Source organism: Paramormyrops kingsleyae, chromosome 18 (genome assembly GCF_048594095.1).
Source record: "Paramormyrops kingsleyae isolate MSU_618 chromosome 18, PKINGS_0.4, whole genome shotgun sequence".
Lineage (NCBI taxonomy): Eukaryota > Metazoa > Chordata > Actinopteri > Osteoglossiformes > Mormyridae > Paramormyrops > Paramormyrops kingsleyae.
Genome location: NC_132814.1, coordinates 15926331 through 15944139, shown reverse-complemented (window position 1 = coordinate 15944139; position 17809 = coordinate 15926331). Strand labels below are relative to the sequence as shown.

The 17809-nt window shown below is 46.3% G+C and overlaps 2 protein-coding genes across 3 annotated transcripts in view; both read right to left on the bottom strand.

Annotated features, from left to right (window-relative positions):
• Positions 1-3885: 3885 nt before the first annotated feature.
• c1qtnf5 (C1q and TNF related 5) lies at positions 3886-17480 on the bottom strand. 2 transcript variants are annotated; one of them, XR_011983437.1, is made up of 7 exons: positions 17345-17480; positions 12335-12405; positions 9113-9205; positions 8844-8978; positions 6355-6583; positions 5496-6120; positions 3886-5304 (listed from the first exon to the last, which is right to left on the bottom strand). XR_011983437.1 is itself a non-coding variant. In XM_023816283.2 (6 exons), the coding sequence occupies exons 5-6, from the start codon at positions 6572-6574 to the stop codon at positions 5597-5599; spliced, it is 744 nt and encodes a 247-aa protein (XP_023672051.1). In that variant the 5' UTR covers positions 6575-6583; positions 8844-8978; positions 9113-9205; positions 12335-12405; positions 17345-17480; the 3' UTR covers positions 3886-5596. The 2 variants fall into 2 exon arrangements, 1 of the variants encoding a protein (XP_023672051.1); XM_023816283.2 differs by having other exon boundaries at positions 3886-6120.
• kmt2a (lysine (K)-specific methyltransferase 2A) overlaps positions 12535-17809 on the bottom strand; it is a 48592-nt gene continuing 43317 nt past the window's right edge. Inside the window, exon 35 of the mRNA XM_023816282.2 lies at positions 12535-17783. Within this exon, the coding sequence (XP_023672050.2) occupies positions 17508-17783 (276 nt within the window). The 3' untranslated portion in view covers positions 12535-17507. The remainder of the gene's footprint in view (positions 17784-17809) is intronic.

Here is a 17809-nt window from a genome sequence, read left to right as displayed (position 1 = left end):
CCTCACATATTTAGTTTCCACCCATAGCAGATATGGGGATCGCATACTCGCATACCTCTTTCAGTGAGTCTGTGCGTCTCTGATGATAAATAAGGGGGAGATGTGGTTGGACAGTGGGCGGTCCATTTCTAGCCATCACCTTTTTACCACATCTTCCAGCTTGTTGGGGGGGGGGACCGCTGTTTGGGCTTCCCTGCTAATGAGTCACATGAAAGAGGCAGAACCATAGTACAGAGGAGAGCTGCTGCAAACCAGCCTCCACAACCCTGTACAGACACCCTGGCCGTCTTTAATCACTGCATCGCCAATCACAGCCCATACCAGCCCCTGCTACCAGCAGACTAACAATTGTTCTGAGACGTGGGGGGGGTTCAGGTGAACAAGAACAGCAGGAATCAGTGAGGTGTCAGAACAAGGGCTGAGCATCAATGCTGGCACCTCCCTCTCTCACTTTGCTCTGGGTTTGGGGAGCAAAAGCTGGGCCTCGAACGACGGCTTTGTGAGAAACGTGCTTCCCATCAGCCACGCCACCCGTGTTGTCATTTTGAGGAGGGGAAGGCTGGGTGAGCCCCCCCCCCCACCCCCGTGTGCCACATGTATGCTAGCGGGCGATCAGGATCCCTTCAAGGACGAGCGGCACTCTGGTGGGCGTGGCACCCGCGTGCCGTATAGGAGGCGCCCGCGGGGCCGTCGGCATTGCCCCCACTTCCTGAGTGCCTTCTCGATACAATGGGGGTTTTATGGGGCGTTTGCTGGGCTGAAAGGGCCGCCTTGTGCCCAGGGCTGCAAGCCTCAGTCGACGCGTTGCATGCGGTGACAACTGTGACCTTTGGGAAATAAGGGGCCTCTCATGGTCTTGCGCCGCGTCACGCCCTCCCTCAGACGGCATCGACCGAATAACGTGACGTCCTGTGACCTTTCTCATTAAAACGCACAGCGGCAGGGTGACCTTCAGGTACTGCAGGTCTGTCCAACAGCTAAAGATATGTGACATGGCTGAACTAAGGACTCTAAATGGCCCTAACTGTGCAATTGCATGAAGATACTTTTAAACAAATACAAACAAAAAAAAAGTTTTGGATCAGGACAAAAGTTGCAATGCAGTGTCTGTACTTTTTTATTGTATTTGCGTCCATTTTGAAGTATATCTTGTACAGCAAGTAATATATCACTGTGTAAATGTAGCATGTGAATTATGTTGTCTAGTCAATGTGTAAATCTTATTATGCCATAATATATTGTTAATGTATTAGTGTAGCACCTCGGGGCTCAGGGAGATGATATTTCATACCGATTATATACATGTATATAAGATGGGCTGGCAATAAAGATCTTTTGAATTCTCTTGAATCTTGATCTTTCATCCAGGGTGTCCCCCACCTCATGGGATAGACGCCAAGGTCATGGCCACCTGTACTGGATCAGAACTTATGGAAAAACACGCTGATGTATACTTGCAAAATGCTATGTATTTTTTATAATCTAATCCTATTTTACTTCACCAGGTAATTCAAGGGGCCGGTATCACTAAGCTGGGTTTTCGGGTTTGCAAGGTAACTTGGCAGATTTAATTAAGGTTGTCTGGGCTAGATATAAGTAAATAAAGATAAAGTTCATATAAACTAGGGTACCTTAAATCTGAAAAGTTATCTAGCTAACCAGCAAATCACACTTTGTGATACAGGCCCCCAGTCAACATCTGATAATTTTCTTCTGTTTTTATTCCTTATAGGATTTGGGTAACTTCTCAAATTTAGATTTAATGCCTCTTTAAATGTTTTACTTTGAGTGCTGCCAGTGAGAGAGATGGGGAATAGGGTAGGTTTTATGTTTTGAAGGAAATGCTTCTGCTGTGCTTTTCAGCTAACTTTGTTGTGCAGCCCATTTAATTACATATTTATGTTTGATGCTGTGTAAGTTGCCCACACTCACTCTCTCGCATGAACCAGATTCCTGGGAAAAAAAATTGGTTTGAATTTCAAAAAATAATTCAGAGAGATTCCCAGAAACCTTGCTGACTTTGAAATCCGAGGGCAAATTTGAGAACGTTAGACATGGCCGCTGAAATAAGACAAAACGGGAACTGATTCCAGAAAAAGCAACGTAAATCCCCCATCTGAAAGTCATCATTTCGGTGCTGACTAAACACACAGAGTGACAGCTCCAATTTTGGCCGCTCCTGTGCAGAATGTTTTTCATCAGTCATGGACTTGCCCTGAAAATGTCCCCAGGCTGGCGACCGAGAGGCATGGGGGGTTGGGGGTGGGGGGTGGGGGGTGGGGGCAGTTTCTGTAAGGCTAAATGATACACATTCCATTTCAGTGCCATGAGCCAAAGACGAGATCTGTCACACACATACACACACATACTCACTCACTCTCTCCCTCTCTCTCTCTCTCACACACACACTCTCTCACACACACACACATACATACTCACACACACAAACACACACACACACACACACACACACACACACAAGGAGCTCATACACCCCTCAATGTTTCAGGACCTCGAATTTTGAAATAAAACACAAGGATATATCTCCTCTGATTAACTAGTTAAAGAGCACCACTTCCGTACTCCCCCAGCTTATGTTAAATGAATGTTTAGTTAGTGTGTTGTACTGTTTAAAATTATATTTTAAACAATTATATCATTATACTGAATGATGCAAATCAAATCCCCTGAACGTTATTGAATATGCAAAAAATGGTTCATATTCTGTTCATATACATAACTGTATAAAGCAGTTAAACCATTTTATTCCAAAATGATGCTACACGATAATCAAATGTGACTCATGAAGTTAATAGACAGTATCATGGTGATCCCTTAAGTTCTAACGGTAACTTTGTAAACAAAGGATTAGGGAATAATGGGACATTTCTGGCCCCTACTGGACAGTTTGGGATCTCCATGCTAACTGGGATTATTTTTCTCATAGAGGACCAATGCAAAAGAGACCCCACTGTACCGTTATCAAGCGCAGATGTTTTATCTGTGCATTTCCAGAGTCTGTTCACAACCATTAAAGGTCAACAAGAGCAATTTGGCTCAAGTCAAAAAGTAATCTCCACCAAATGACATTTCATCTGAGACTTTATTGTTTAATTGTTAATGAATTACTATTACCTAAGAACTTAAGGAAAGTATCATTGTTGAACACTTTGTAATGTGGGTGTGTAATCGTTTGTAATGGCTGCCAGGCCATTGCACCTGGTATTATGGGTCACACAGAGTAAGCTAATGAAAAATCAGGCTACTATCTCAGTTCTTTTTAAAGTTCATGCAACAGGATGTGAGGTACCAGTTCATGGTACATAATTTAGCAAAATCATGTGACTGGGTAGAGTCATTTTTCCCCTTTTCATCCTCCACAGTCGAAACCACTAAGTGTGTGGTTACATTTTTGGATAGATGCAGATGTAGAGAAGTATTTCCCAATCCGGTCCTCGGGGACCCAAAGCTGGTCCATGTTTTTGCTCCCTCCGAACTCCTTGCCAGACAGTCCATATTTTTGCTCCCTCCCAGCTCCTGGTAGGACCTGTGGGTCCCCGAGGAACAGACACTGACGTAGGGAAATGACTGCCGTCACTGACCTCAGAGAGAGGCCTGGCAGAAAATGTACAAATACCAGCCTACAATGCTCAGGCCAAAGAACAATGATGTAATGGCGGGCACCCTGTCTGTAGGCACAGGCCAAATGGGCACAGCATCTGCTCTCACCAGCACTGAGCTGCACTGCTCTGGACAGGAAGTGATGTGTTGCCAAGACCCTTCAGGATGTGAGGTCATATAAATGAAACAAATTGACCTATAAGAGCAGCGCGCTGATCTCCACAGAGGTGTCACCTTTAGGCCAATTAGAGACATCACACTGAGCAGAGAAAAAGATTTAATTAGGAAGAGTCGACTCTTTGTGCTCGATTGACTTGTGAGACACTGACAAAGGATTGGTATATCCAGCAGAAAAACTGTAAAAGCTTAATTTCAGGTTTAAGGCAGCGACATGAGCTGCCCTGTCTCTAGGCTATACAGAAACACAGAGGAAAAACAAGAAATACAGTGTCTGAGTTAAAGGGAAAGAATAGCTGGTATAAAGATATGTTGTGTTTAATAGCTGACCTGCGGATAACAGCTGGTGAGTATTTTAAGTGGAGAATATGTTCACAGACCGGGTGTGTGTACAGATGTTCCTCGCCTTGTAATGGTTCGACTTAATGTTTAGACTTAATAATGGTATGATAGTGAAGCACATTCAGGGTTTATCAGACTGAGTTTTGTTTCCTGGCTAACGATATGCCCTGCGATACTTTCTACTGATTCTGGGTGCTGGCAGAATCCACGCAGCTACAATTCCAGCCTGTAGTGTAAGAGATGTTAATTGCAAGCATTAACATCTCTTACAATGTTGAACCATGTGTCATGCAATGCTTTTTGGCTTTCTAACCCAAATGTTCCCAAACACATTATATCTACTAAACACTCATATCACATTGTATCATATGATATTCATATTCGAAGATATTCTCAAGCTACAATCGATTCATCTGAACATACAGTCATCCAAAGTTGAGGAGCATCTGTATACATATACATGCATATAAATAAGCTGCATGGAAAGTTGTCAGGTTGTTAAAGTACACAGCACTGCGTCACATTTGCAAGTATGCGTGTGTGCTATACCTTTAATGCCCAGCGGGCGGCGTCCAAGTCCTTGTGCCACCCGGAGGCAGTTAAAGGTGGAGTCTGACACCTTGTGGCCATGAGGTCAGCTTTGGCCGGCTGCCGATGGATCGGTGCCTTGTGAGATCACCATCTCACCAGACAGCAGGACCGGCCCATGCGGTTAAGACCGCATTTCCTGCATGCCTCCAGAACACTGCAAAGCAGCACTGATGTGGGGAGAATGATGGCATGCCTTTGCATCGCAGAGACTCTGCAGGTAAGAGCCAAACGTTTTAGGGATGACTGGAAGGGAATCTAAGTGTCAGATACAGTCTGGAATTTAACCACTGCTCTGCTTGACGATCTTTGACTTCCTGTCATGTGACTCCCACCTGGTCCCTCATCACATACCATTCGCCCAGTTTTTTTTACTGACCTGTCAAATATGCTCATTTTTGCATGAAAAGGCAGCAGCTGCTATAGCAGTTAAGGAACTGCAATCAGGACTAAAAGGCCAGTGGCTCCACTGTTGAACCTTTGGTGGTTTATTTTACATAAAAGTGTCGCTGCAGTGAAATGTCCGGCTGACTAAATGAGCTGTGCACTTGCTAAGTGGCTAAACACATACAACACCTACAGCAGGGGTCACCAACTCCGGCCCTGGAGAGCTACTATCCAGTAGGTTTTCTGTCCCACTTGGCTTCCAATGAGCCACACCTGCTCCTGGTATTTACCTGAGAACTACTGTGGCTCATCAGAAGCCGGATAGGATAGAAAACCTACTGGATAGTAGCTCTCCAGGACCGGAGTTGGAGACCCCTAACCTACAGCACGAGTCGTGGGAACGAGAGCGTGTGTGTTTACATTTCTTCAAACGCTTCCAGTCTGTGCGCAAGCATGTTGCGTACATGCGAGTGGCGCCCCCCTACACGGCGAACACAGCGGAGTTCTTCCAGTCCGAGTACACCAGGAACCCCGTGAAGGTGCTGTCCGTCTTAGAGCTGGAATAGAAGCCGTTGTATTCCTGCAGCGCCATTTGGACCCAAACCTGGTCGCCGGGCACCAGGTGTAGCAGGGAGCCACCAGATAGCGAGGCCGGTTTGGGCCAGTTGCCATAGAACTGGAAGAAGGATGCCACCACATGGCCATTCTTCATCAAGTCGAACTGGAGGCTGGCGCGGTACACAGTGGCGTGCACGGTGAAATAATACACCCCCGGCACCCGGCACGTGAAGCGGCCCGTCTCCACATTGTAGTCGCCCTGCTCGTTCAAGAGCGGCGCGTCGAACACAACGGCGCCCTCTACAGGCACCGGTGCGCTGCGCGCCTCAGACAACTTGGCGCTGAAGGCCGACTTGGGGGCCACGGCGCACTCCCCATGCTCGCCCCGCTCGCCCTTCTCTCCCGGGCTTCCTCTGTCGCCGCTGAAACCTCTCTCACCCGAAACTCCTGCGAAAGGTTACAGCAGATCAACAGAAATGACTGCATGAATCTGGCAGCCTTTTATCAGTTACATTAGACAAGCAAGATCCAGATCAGTCCGGCGGTGGAATAAACAAATAACCGTGGCTCTCAAGGAAACTACAGCTGTAATCTGAAAAGGCCGGAAAATATGATCTGATATGAGACACATTCTTATCCACTGAAAGCAGGAGGCTGAAGGCGGGTGAAAGGGCGGCGGACCTGGCTCTCCTCTGTCGCCCCGTTCTCCCTTTTCCCCAGGAGCGGCGTCCCGACCATCTCGCCCGTCTCTGCCAGGCTGGCCGGGGCTGCCGTGACCCCCGGGGGATCCTGGGATCCCAGGCTGCCCAGTGCACAGGCTGGGGATCTTGTTGTCCTCAAGTTGATTGGAAGAGTTGATCAAGAAGAAGAGGAGAACAGCCCACAGACTGAGGGAGGCCATGGCAGAGCCCTTGGATTGGATGGAGACACAATGAGGTCAGCTATCAGTGCGTGTGAAAGATTTACTGTAATCTGTTCCATCCATCCATCCATCCATCCATCCATTATTTTAGACTTCTAATAAGCCAGGAAGCAGAAGAACCATGGCAGGAGATGAACAGGATGCCAGCCCACTGCAGGTCAAACACCCAATGGGCAACTCAGAGGTACCAAGTCACCAAAACCATAAACCAGAAGCCAGGTTACTCTGAGGAAACCCACACAGATGCAGGGAGAACTGGAAACCACAGCTGGAGGTGTGCAGCCCACAGAGCCCAGTGCCGCCCTCCGCCGTGGCGTGATATTTATGACTGGAAAAACGCAAAGTCTCATGTCTGCATAGCAGCTGTGCTTTAAAACTGCGCACTGGAGTGATGGTGACCTGTGAACTCAACACGATCAGTTACAACGGCCTTTCCTGAACTTCGGAGAACTACTTAGGAGAACTCTCGCGTTTACTTATGGATAACTTTATTCCTTGCCAGAGAAACGCTGACAAAAACATTTCTGGGAAAATGAATTAAAAACAGGTAACGAGAATGCTAACCAGATTTGTCACACGCCATTTAAGGGCTGAAACTAAGCAGCAGCTGTGGCTGTTTTTTGGCTCCTTATGAACCCTGACAGAAGCCCGTCTTGGAAATTTCCTCTACACAGGGCAGCAGATGGAACAATGTGTGTGATCATGCCTTTTGCTGTTCCGGTGAGGCAAACATCAAGACTGAGGTCTGCTAATGGCACCCCTCGGGGCTGATTACCCTGGGACACATGATCTGAATCTTCCATATTTTCGGATACATTCTTCAGAGCTCTTCCTGGATCTACCAGGCCGGGGCAAAGTCATCAAGCTGAGATTAGCAGCGCAGTCCACAGCTGGAACCTATGAGGTCCAGCAATAAAATTCCCCGGAGTGCTGAAGAGCTGTGGGAAAGCTGGCCAAGAGATGGAGGTCCTGGTAGACTTGCTCCAGGGCCCTCGGGGTATGGGGGGGGGGGGGGGGGGGGGGGTCTCGCGACACCCTAACCCACTGGGCCACAGACAGAGACCCAGCTGGGTCTGTTTCTCATAATTCGCTCTCTGAAGTTTATGTCGGACCGTAAATGAGCTGGGTTCTCTCATGCTCGTTAAAAAAAAGAGCACAGTTTGGCATTAAGGCTGAGAGCAGAAAGTGCTGACGGCTCATATTGACATAAACCACATCAGCTGCCCCCCCCCCCTTTGTTGTGAGAGTAAAGTAGGAGAGGTGGGGGAGGAATTCTTATTTCATTCCAATAGTCCTACTTTCTCCTCCCTCCTTTGTACTCTGGCAGACACCGCTAAAGAGCAAAAGGATGTCTCCGTGTATTTTTTAGGGAGGGTGAGGGAGTAGTGCTTACTGGAAACCTATCCACTAGTTGCAGGTCCCATATGACTATTCCTCCAGGGACCAGTTACCCCCCCCCCCCCCCCCCACCCCCTCCCAGTACAAGAAGACGAGCACAGGGATTTGTTATATCTGAGGCCCCACTCGAAAAAATAATTTACCCCTTTATACCTTCAGTGTAGTGATTGTTTGTGGCCAACGGGGGGGGGGCACCCACAAATGCATGGTTTGAGTGGTAGTAAACACAATTTTGTATTCTGCTAAACAGCAATTCTGTGTGTGGGCAGACCCTGTGCGCCTGCCCCCCCCCCCCCATGCTCTCACAGCGTCTGCAGCTTTCTGCACGGCTGCGCAGCGCCCCCGGATCAGCGCCAAGACGAAAGTTCACAGCTCAGCAAAAGCCATCCACGCAGAGCCTCGGGCGAAAGCAGACTGAGAGCTGAAGCCCCCGGTTACAGTTCTCTTGTTGAAAAAAACTGTACAAACATCATCCAAAAGGCCATAACAGATCTCAAAACATAACCAGTCTTTGAGGAGCCTCCAGCTTGTTCTCTAGAACTTTCCTCTCATAAGGATGTTTCTTTGAACATCTTCTCTTCCTAAAACACCTGCATGTGGTTTCGAGTAATCATCTGACTAAACATCTGTGCACATAAGTGTGCTATGCATTTATACCACGACGGAATAACACTCTGCACTGGCAAAACCCAGTAACTACACTGATACTCAGAGAACGAGTCGCAGTATTTTGACTGTCCGTCGGCTTGTGTAGCAGGTATGTCAGTGATAGTGTTTTCTTCATAGCATAGCTGAACTCAGACAAGATAAAGAATATGAGTCATGGCTTTTGGAACTGCAGTTATGGTACCTGAAGAAGCAGCGCAGGAGCAGCAAGTCGCAGGAAATGCAGGATGGCTGATGCGGGTGCCTCCTGCAGTGCTGTGGGGACGTCCACTCAGTCTGGGGGTGTCGGTCTTGAACGCCTGCTCCCACCTCGGCGGTCCTGCGTGTGCAACACAAAGTCAACACATGTCCAGATGGCGAGAACTTCTCACCCTTGTTAGATCCTTGGGGTACTTCCCCTCGACCGCACTGGGTTCTCAGGCTGCAAAAGACCTAGCAGGGTGGAGGACGCACCCAGGACGTTCCCCTGCCACGAGGTCCACCGGTTCGAGGTCCCACGTTGAGACGGACGGCTCGGCCAGTAGAAGAAGCCTCCTTCTCGGCTGCCTTTGGACGGGGAAAGAAAAAGAATACTGTGTGCTTGGAAGGAAATGGCAATGAAAGCCAATTAGGGACGGGGGTGGGAGGGGGACTGGGAAAAAGGGAGGGGGCAGAGAATGTAGGAGAGAGGGGAGGGGAGGTAGCAAAGTTAGTATCATCCAGGGAATTTGCATGGGGAATAAAAGAGGGGAAGAATCAAAACAAAGCAAACAATCTTGATCTGGAAATGGGATAAAAGTGACAGCACAAAATGAGGGAAGTGCAAAGATCTGGAGAAGACGTGCCTGAAGAAGAAGGTGCGGAGAGTGAAGAGGTGAGGAGATGGTGCAGCCAGCAGAGTTTGATTCATCCTGGAAAAATTCTCCAGAGTGAAAACAGAGGGCAAGCCAGAGAGATGGAGGGCCGTGGCCGCGTGATCTGGGGATACTGTCATTCCTGGCTGTTCTTTGGATACTAGAGCTAAACAAACAGGCTCCGCTGGAAGGTCTCATTGCTGCTTGAGGCCCTGGCCAAGCCAAACGCCTCAGACAGTGACTGTCTGAGTATATGAGACTGCCCGCTACCTTCTCGCATATAAAGTTTAGTTCGTGCTCCTTTGAAAACTTCAAAAGGTGCGGCTGCAGGCAAAGTGTGGAGGAATGCATTGTGCATCTGAGGGAAATCTAGTGATTTCCATAGAAAAAAGGTTGAATCAGAATAGCAACAGGGACCACAGCCCTTGCGTTTCGAAGATGAAAGTATGAAGCAGTCGTGAAAAATTACATCTTAACCACCATCAAAAACTCCTTGAATTATGAATTGTATTTTAAAAACATTCACATTATCCTGGCCTCAGGGAGAAATTAACTTTTTGCTTTATTAACATTTTTAGCAAAACCATAACCTTATATAAACACCCCAGGCCTATGCTGGGAACCTGTAATGAACACGACGTGGCGAAGGGAGAATCACAGCCACACTCTTGGTAAAGAGACGGGCCAACCAGGCATTAGGCAATCGTCTAAGAATTTAGCGATTTGAAACAAGTCAGCCGAAAAGACGTCTGCTTCAGAAAGTGTTTCTAATAAGAATAACTGTACGGAATGAGAAGCAGCAAGCTATCAGAAATGAAATCCCGCAATCCACACTGGCACTTTGAACCCTGGGAGAAAAGGTCTCCTCTGATTTTGGAGCCTCCAGATATCTGAACAGGATTAGACATGGCTGCCAACTGACAATTGCCAGCTTGACACGGACAGCCAGGGCCCAGGGGAGTTAAAGGGGTCACCCATATCATTAGCCAATGAGATGCCTTAAATCGGTGAGTGACAAGGAAGGTGGCACTCTAGGGGCCAATCAGCTCTCAGCTGGGACCGGTGCCCCTGTGGCTCCGCCCCTGTCCATGGCCCTGCAATCACCTTATCTAGGTCATCAGAGGAGCACGGGGAAATGTAAAGCTCTGGTTCTCCAAACTTCCAGGTCTCGACCCCTGATTCCCTTGAGGAAATTGGGCTTAATTTGCTGTGTCGCTGAGGGCACAGCAAACATGAGAAGTGGCCGATGGGGGGGGGAGGGGCTGGGGGGGAGTTCTATACAGGCTGAGATTTTACTGCCCAGCAGTTTTATGCGAGACCATCTGGTACAGGGTGTGTCTCAAGGAATTTGTCCATAACTGGGATGTTTGGACCTGTCAGCAGAAGAGCGCAAGCTTTGGTTCTTGGTGGTGGTGGTGGTGGGGGGGGGGGGGTCTTCTGCTCCAGCCCACGTTATCCCAAACATCAGCCAAACCGCAGGTTGCGCAACTGTTGCCAGATCCCTCTAGAAATCTCAGGCCCTAAGGAGCACCCGCTGAATACCGCGAATTTAAAAAAACAACAGAGGCAAAGCCTAGTCAGCTCATTAGCAGACGGGTCTGCTGCCCTCTTGACTGTATCAGCAGCAGGTTCCTTAAGGACAAACTCTGGGTAGATAACGAGCGTCCCTTTAATGTTTTATTAAAGGGCCAGGCGCTGAGCCCATTTCTTTACTTGCAGGCAGAAGTGGGCTTTCCCTTTAATTGATCATACTGGCACAAAACAGAGTCCAATGCTGAAGGGGGAAGGGGGATCTACATCTGAGCTTTGCTGCTCCGCACACAGAACAACACAAACTTTTGGTTACTGTTAGGGAAGTTTACCCTCAGGATCTCTGTAATGTGGTGGTCCATCTCTCCCTCACACACACACACACATGGCTGATTACTGCAAACTGAATCATCACAGATATTTCACAACATGTATTTTCAGTGACCTCCAGGACATGGTGCTGGGGGGGTGGGGGTTACTTTAGTCCAAAAAGCTCAAACCGAAACTGAGCTGCTGCTTTTCAAAAGACCTAAACAAAGGAAAATGTCACTATTTCCACAGCAAAGCAAACACACACAAGCTCTATCAGTCTCTTTTATTCAAACAGAACGGTGCAGATAGTAAAGATGGATACTAACGTTTGATGACAACTTTTTAATGGGTACCAAATTTTTCAGTTTCTGTCTCTGAATCAGGGACATCATTTTACTGTTCGGACCAAGGCGTAAGTGAATTGACTGGGCACCAGGGGGCGCCCTATCTGATCAGCCTGTCAGAATGGGAAGATGACAAATGACAACTAGGCTACTAGGTTTTGCTTAAGGCTCCAAAAAGCACTGAGCTGGTCCTATATTCATAGGAGTTTTTGTAGTGACAGTGTTTAAAATTTTGGCACTTGAAGCGACTGTTAGTGAATAATTACCAAAATCTACCGACCGACAAACTTGTTTGAGTACCTGTAGAGGGTAGTTACCGTTACAGCTAATCTGAGGCCCAGAGTTGGGTAATTCAGGTCCAAAGAGTAAAAGCCCAGACCAAGATTTTGCTTCAATCAACCAGTTGAGTACTCTGTGACTGTGACTCTTTATGCTCAACTGGTTGGTTCAAACAAAATCTTGGTCTGGACTTTTACTCTCCGGACCTGAATTACCCAACTCTGTCTGAGGCATATCAGGAGCTGATGATACCATGCAACATCGCATTGGTGCTGTACTACTCTGACTGCTTGCATACTCAGTCTTATGTGAGAATCCAGTGCCTCAATCCCCATTGTACCTAATTTGAATGTCTTTTTACATATTTTGTATCTCACCTCAAACCAATTTCTTGTCAATGCCAACCAGTCTTCGTATGAGTCTTTAAGCCACATCTTGAACTTAACACCTAATAGTAAAAAAAAAAAAAATTCAAATGTTATAGCCTTAAACGTAGAAAATCGTTTTAAAGATCAAAGGAACCTCAAAACAGCACAATGTAAACATTAAAGCAGAAAAAAGCACTCCAGAGGCAGGGTAAACTGAATATGTTTATTATTTAAACTATCACTTAAATAAAAAAGTGCATAGAAAATAAACATGATTAGAAACTTTCCTTTTTACAATTATGTACAAGAGTTCGTTTTCATTATTTTACATTCAGTCTTAAGTAGTGTCAGTACTTTTTTTTTTTTTTTTTTTTAAATCGTTACTTAGCGGTCTTTCCTTCATTTCTGTGATATAACACTGGAACAAAGTTATAGCAACAAACAGTTATCCTCATCACCGTCATCGTCGTCGTGGTGAAGCTTGAGAAGCGGAGGAGAAAGAACGCGAGAGAGTACAGGAAAAAACACCTGGACAGAACAGGGTTCGGATGAAGGCCGTGGAGAAGAGAAAAAGAAGAAAGAAAGAAAAAAAGAACCAACCCCTCTTACAAATTTCCCCAACTCACCCCCACCACTTCATCCAACAAAAACGTCACAGAACTACAAGCACAAGATTATCAACAACTTGCTGCCTGCAGACTCCACCCACCCCAGGGCAGCCATACAACATCTACGGTGGCCCGGGAGGTAAAAACAGCGCAAAACAACAACAGTAATAACTGATAAAATCATTGCTTAAAATTGTTATTTAAATACTCCTCTTTATAAATAAAATATTTACCAGGACTACTTGAATATGAAAGAGTACCTGTATGGGGCAAAGGAGGCTGGGGCAGAGAAAAGGCTTGCTATGTGATATTGTGGTGGGGCGGGGGAAAATTAAGTATCCATTCACTGACCATTACTATTTCAACAGAATAATACCACACCAAGTAAGCCATCTAAAATCCCTGTAAAAATGTACAAAGAAAATAAAAACAAACAAACAAACAAACAAAAAAAAAAACATCTCACTACAACAATAAAAACACAATAATCAAATGGCTGACCTCAAGAAGTTCACAACCACATTACACATATACATTTTTTCCATACTATAAATATCGTTCCCTTAGAAAATAAAGCAAAAAGAGACTGCAGTGTTCCACAAGGAGGAACTGGTACTGGATATCAATATACAAAGTTGCTGTACGACATTAGTCTAGATCTAAACTGATACTGTAACACAAAACCATTATTGAGTACGTTGAAAGATGCAATTAACCTTAATTAAGCTGCTGTTTTGCTACTGTAACTAAGTTTGTCCATTCCATATATTATGTAGATACTGAAGTACAAGTTACTATTTATATGTGTATATAGACTTTATATATTTAAAAAGAGCGAGGAAGTGGAAGAGCGAGCAGTTGACTACAGACAAAAAGGAGCCGACAGACGACGTCACGAGTGACGGTGTGACACACCGCGACGGATCTGACCGCGGGACACCCTGGACGACGGGAGAGGTTCACTGGCAGATGGAGATAAGCATCTAGAGAGTATTGCATTGAACTGAATCCTGCCACTGAACTATCCAGCCAAGGCCCTTCTGAACACCCCCACCCCCCCCCCAGTGTTGTCCTCCTGCCTTTACAGAGTTCGGTCCATCCACATGCTCCATTTTTCTACGGAGCTCTCGGCGACGTCCCTTTTCCTAACATCTATAACATCTAGCCTTTTTCTTCAACCTAACTGCAGAATTAAATCACCATTACCGTTGTCCGTTTTTTTTTTGTTGGTGTCGTTTTCCTGTCAATATACATTCATCAGACAGCGAGCTGCAGGGTTCAGCAGAGCCCCCGTGCCAAACGCCAAAGGAGAGAGGAGAACGGTGAGTCGAGAACCAGAAGATGCTGTATCCCTGAATGCACGGCACGCTCCAGGCTGTGAAAATGTGAGATGGGGATGTCTGTGAGGAGAAGCAGTGCGTCCAAGGCTCTGGGAGACAGAGCTGGCGGTGTAGGGAGCGCAGAACGGCTGGGAATGTTCAACCTGCAGGAAGCCACCTATTCTCAAATTAATTTGTTCTCTCTCTGGTACAAGAGAACATTTAGACAAGGGAATTTGCACAGATGGCTGGTCAAGAACAGTGTTTCTCAACCCAGTCCGCGGGGATCCCCAGACAGTCCACATCTTTGCTCTTTCCCGGCTCCCAACCAATCGAGATCCCCCAATTACCAAGTACAGGCTGGTGGAGGCTGGGGAGGAGTAAAAATGTGGACTGTATGGGGTTCCCCGAGGACTGGATTGAGAAACATTGGTCTAGAGTAAAGATCAGTTACTGATGACCAGTTGCCAGAATTGGCCACAAGGGGATTGACTAATCACACTTTGGTTTATAGGTACAAATCTTTACTGGCTTCCTTCCTGTATGATGTCACCACATTTATGAAGCCCAATTTGGACAGCCGTATTAACTGGTGATCAAGCCCGGCCTGTTGAGTGGGAGGTGGGCAAACCTGCTTCACGGGACAGCCTAGGCCAGGTCGGGGCTCTGGGGGACGCTGCAGCCGCTTTTTTTTGTGTGTATTTTTTTTTTTATTTTTAAATTTTTTATTTATTTTTTATTTTTTTTATTTTACAGGTGGACATGAAGAATGCAAGGTGGGGAAAGGGCAGAGCTTGACGTCACTGACTCTGTCTGAACATCTAGAGCCAATGCAAGCCCCCGAATCCTAGCTTCCCCCACCCCCCCATCTCCCATGCCAGCACTCGTCCTCTCTGTGACTGTGTGGCGTTTATTATTATTATGTTTAGTTTATTTTATTTTACAGCAATCGTGAGAGCTCAGGCTCTCCCATTAGGCGGCATTGGATGGGTTCAAGAGTCGACTCGGGACACAGAACCGACAAGGCACCACGCGTTTACCGGAAGCAAGCATGCAAGGCGACGTGGTCGCACACGGTCCCATACCGAAGTCACCCCCCAATCCCCCAGCAGCGCTGAAAGAACAGAGACAGTCAGCCTCTTCCTTCTACTGGACTGCAGAACCTTCCAGAAATACCAACTTAATGCAGATGGAAGAAACCTAATACGAGTTTCCCAGCACTAGAGCATCCTTTGCAAAGACGCAATCAGATCCGGATGCTATGGTCCACCCACCGCCACGCTTGGTGAAATCTGAACGTATGAAACAGCCAAGGCGGGAAAAGAAAAAAAACAATCCAAACATTTTGTCTGTTGTAAAAAGGCCACACTGAGAAAGCTAGTGCTTTGGCCCTTTAAAAAAAACCGAAGGAGCGAAAAATGACAGCACAATGATCTCAGACCGCGCCAAAAAACTTTCTTTTGGCTGCCGGCAAGGAGGATCACTACCAGGACATATCAGTGTAGGTAAATCCAATATGGTGTCCTCTCTCGAGGTTATGGAGAACAATTTGAGAACAGCTCACTGATGCTGTTTAAAAATGACATTTAGCGCGATGAAACCTTAAGTTACTGGTGGACTGCATTCGAGAGCAATAGTGACAGGTCATCTTTGGAACGTTCAGGCTGTAGAAAGACATGAAAACAACTAAAGACACATTTAAAAAGGTAAAATAAATAAGGCAGCTCTTTAAAAAAAGACTGAACTGAGCTTAAGGATTTGTAAACATCTCAGTTTCCTACAAAATAGGAGCCAGTAAAATAAATACGATTCCTTAAAAAAATAAATACAATCGTTAAGTGCTTTTTTTTTTCAAATCAGCAAGTGCGTTTTCCTTATGTCACATGAATAGAAAAATATACATTATTATTTACATTTTATAAAGACGCTGGGATTTTTCAGTCCCAGTATTTAAACGTCCAGAAGATCCAGCCCAATGGAATCCATAAATAAAGTAAAAACCATTAACTCATTGTTGCTGAAAACAGCTATTGGTACCAGTGAAAGCTTTTGGGGTTCACTGGCAGTAAACTGGACAACTTTGAGGAAAAACTATGCAACCAAGATCCTATTGTACGGTGAGGTGTTATATAGCGCAAATCACTGGCTCTGCTCGAATCTTCAACCACATCCTATGTTAAAACAAAACAGCTCACAATGAAACAAAAGTTTAAGAACGAAAAAAAAAATACAGCTCTGCCCATCGACTGTCAGTCCACCAGAACGTCCACCCAACGCCTGCACCAAACGCCAAAAGCTGCTTGTGTCACAGGTTTGCGCACGCGATCACCATCTTTAGCATCAGTCCCATCTGCTAGGAAACTTTCCGACAAGACCATTGCCTGGACTGATGCTCCCTCTAGTGTTTAAAAAAATAGGAATATAACATTGTCATTGTAGACTCAACAGTCAGTTAAAAAGAGAATCCGTACACACAAGGCTTCAAACGAACTGTAAGGAAGATTCAACACAGGCCCGAATTATGCTACCATGGCTGCTCTGTTAGGCCCATACAGACATTCAAATGCGGAGATGCCTCGGGAATGGAGAGGTTAACAGGGAAGAAACACTTCTGATTGGTAGATCCAAAACATTTTTTTGCTATAAGAAAGAAAGATTACCATTTCCCTTCAACAAATTGCACTTTGGTGTAAATTTAAAAAGGAAAAACGAACCCAAACGTGCAGCTGTTAATGTTTCTAATTTAAAAAATGTTAAAATGACTTGTTTTTGCCTTATTTTTTAAAACATCCCATGTCAAAGAATGTTTGATAACACGTTATGAGTGGACTTGTGGCTTTGCTGCTTGTTTCCCATGCGTAAACGGTGCGACAGCATTAAACATCTCGAACAGCAGCCCCCGCCGCATGCCACTGTTTCATTTGTGCACATTTTTTTTTTTTTTGCCCCTTGGCTTCTCTCTCAACCCATGCGACAGGCCTATCGAGAGTAATGTGGAAACACGAGGCACAATGATGAACAACTTGCTTATACAACACTCCAAACTCCAAACTGAGGCCTTATCATAGTGCAATATCATTAGAGCCTCTCACCTCAACAACATCGAGACTTGCACCTCCCCCCAGCTGAAAAACACAGGACACGCCAAAACTGCAGGACTCCATGGTGCAGTGTCCCCTGGAACACCAAGTAGGCCGCAGCCAAGACAGAGTGTGTTGAAGCCAGGAGGGAGGTCACAGAAAGGTCAGGGGCCGATTAATTGAGGAACTTTCGGCACTTTTTGGCACCACAGTTGCAGGGCAGCTTGTTGCCGGGGTCCTCGATGGGGAACTTGTAGTCGTAGGTGAGCTCCTCGCCCCGGTAGATCTTGCGCATGGTGAAGATGACGATGTGCTTCTGTCCATCGACGTTGAGGACACGCGAGTAGCAGTTGGGCTCACATGAGTGGTTGATGAAGCGCGCCGCGTTGCCGTGCACTGTGGCGTCCACCACTTCGTAGTCGTCGATGCGGAACATGTAGCAGCCAATACCCTGTGGAAAGGATGGCGGAAGGTGAT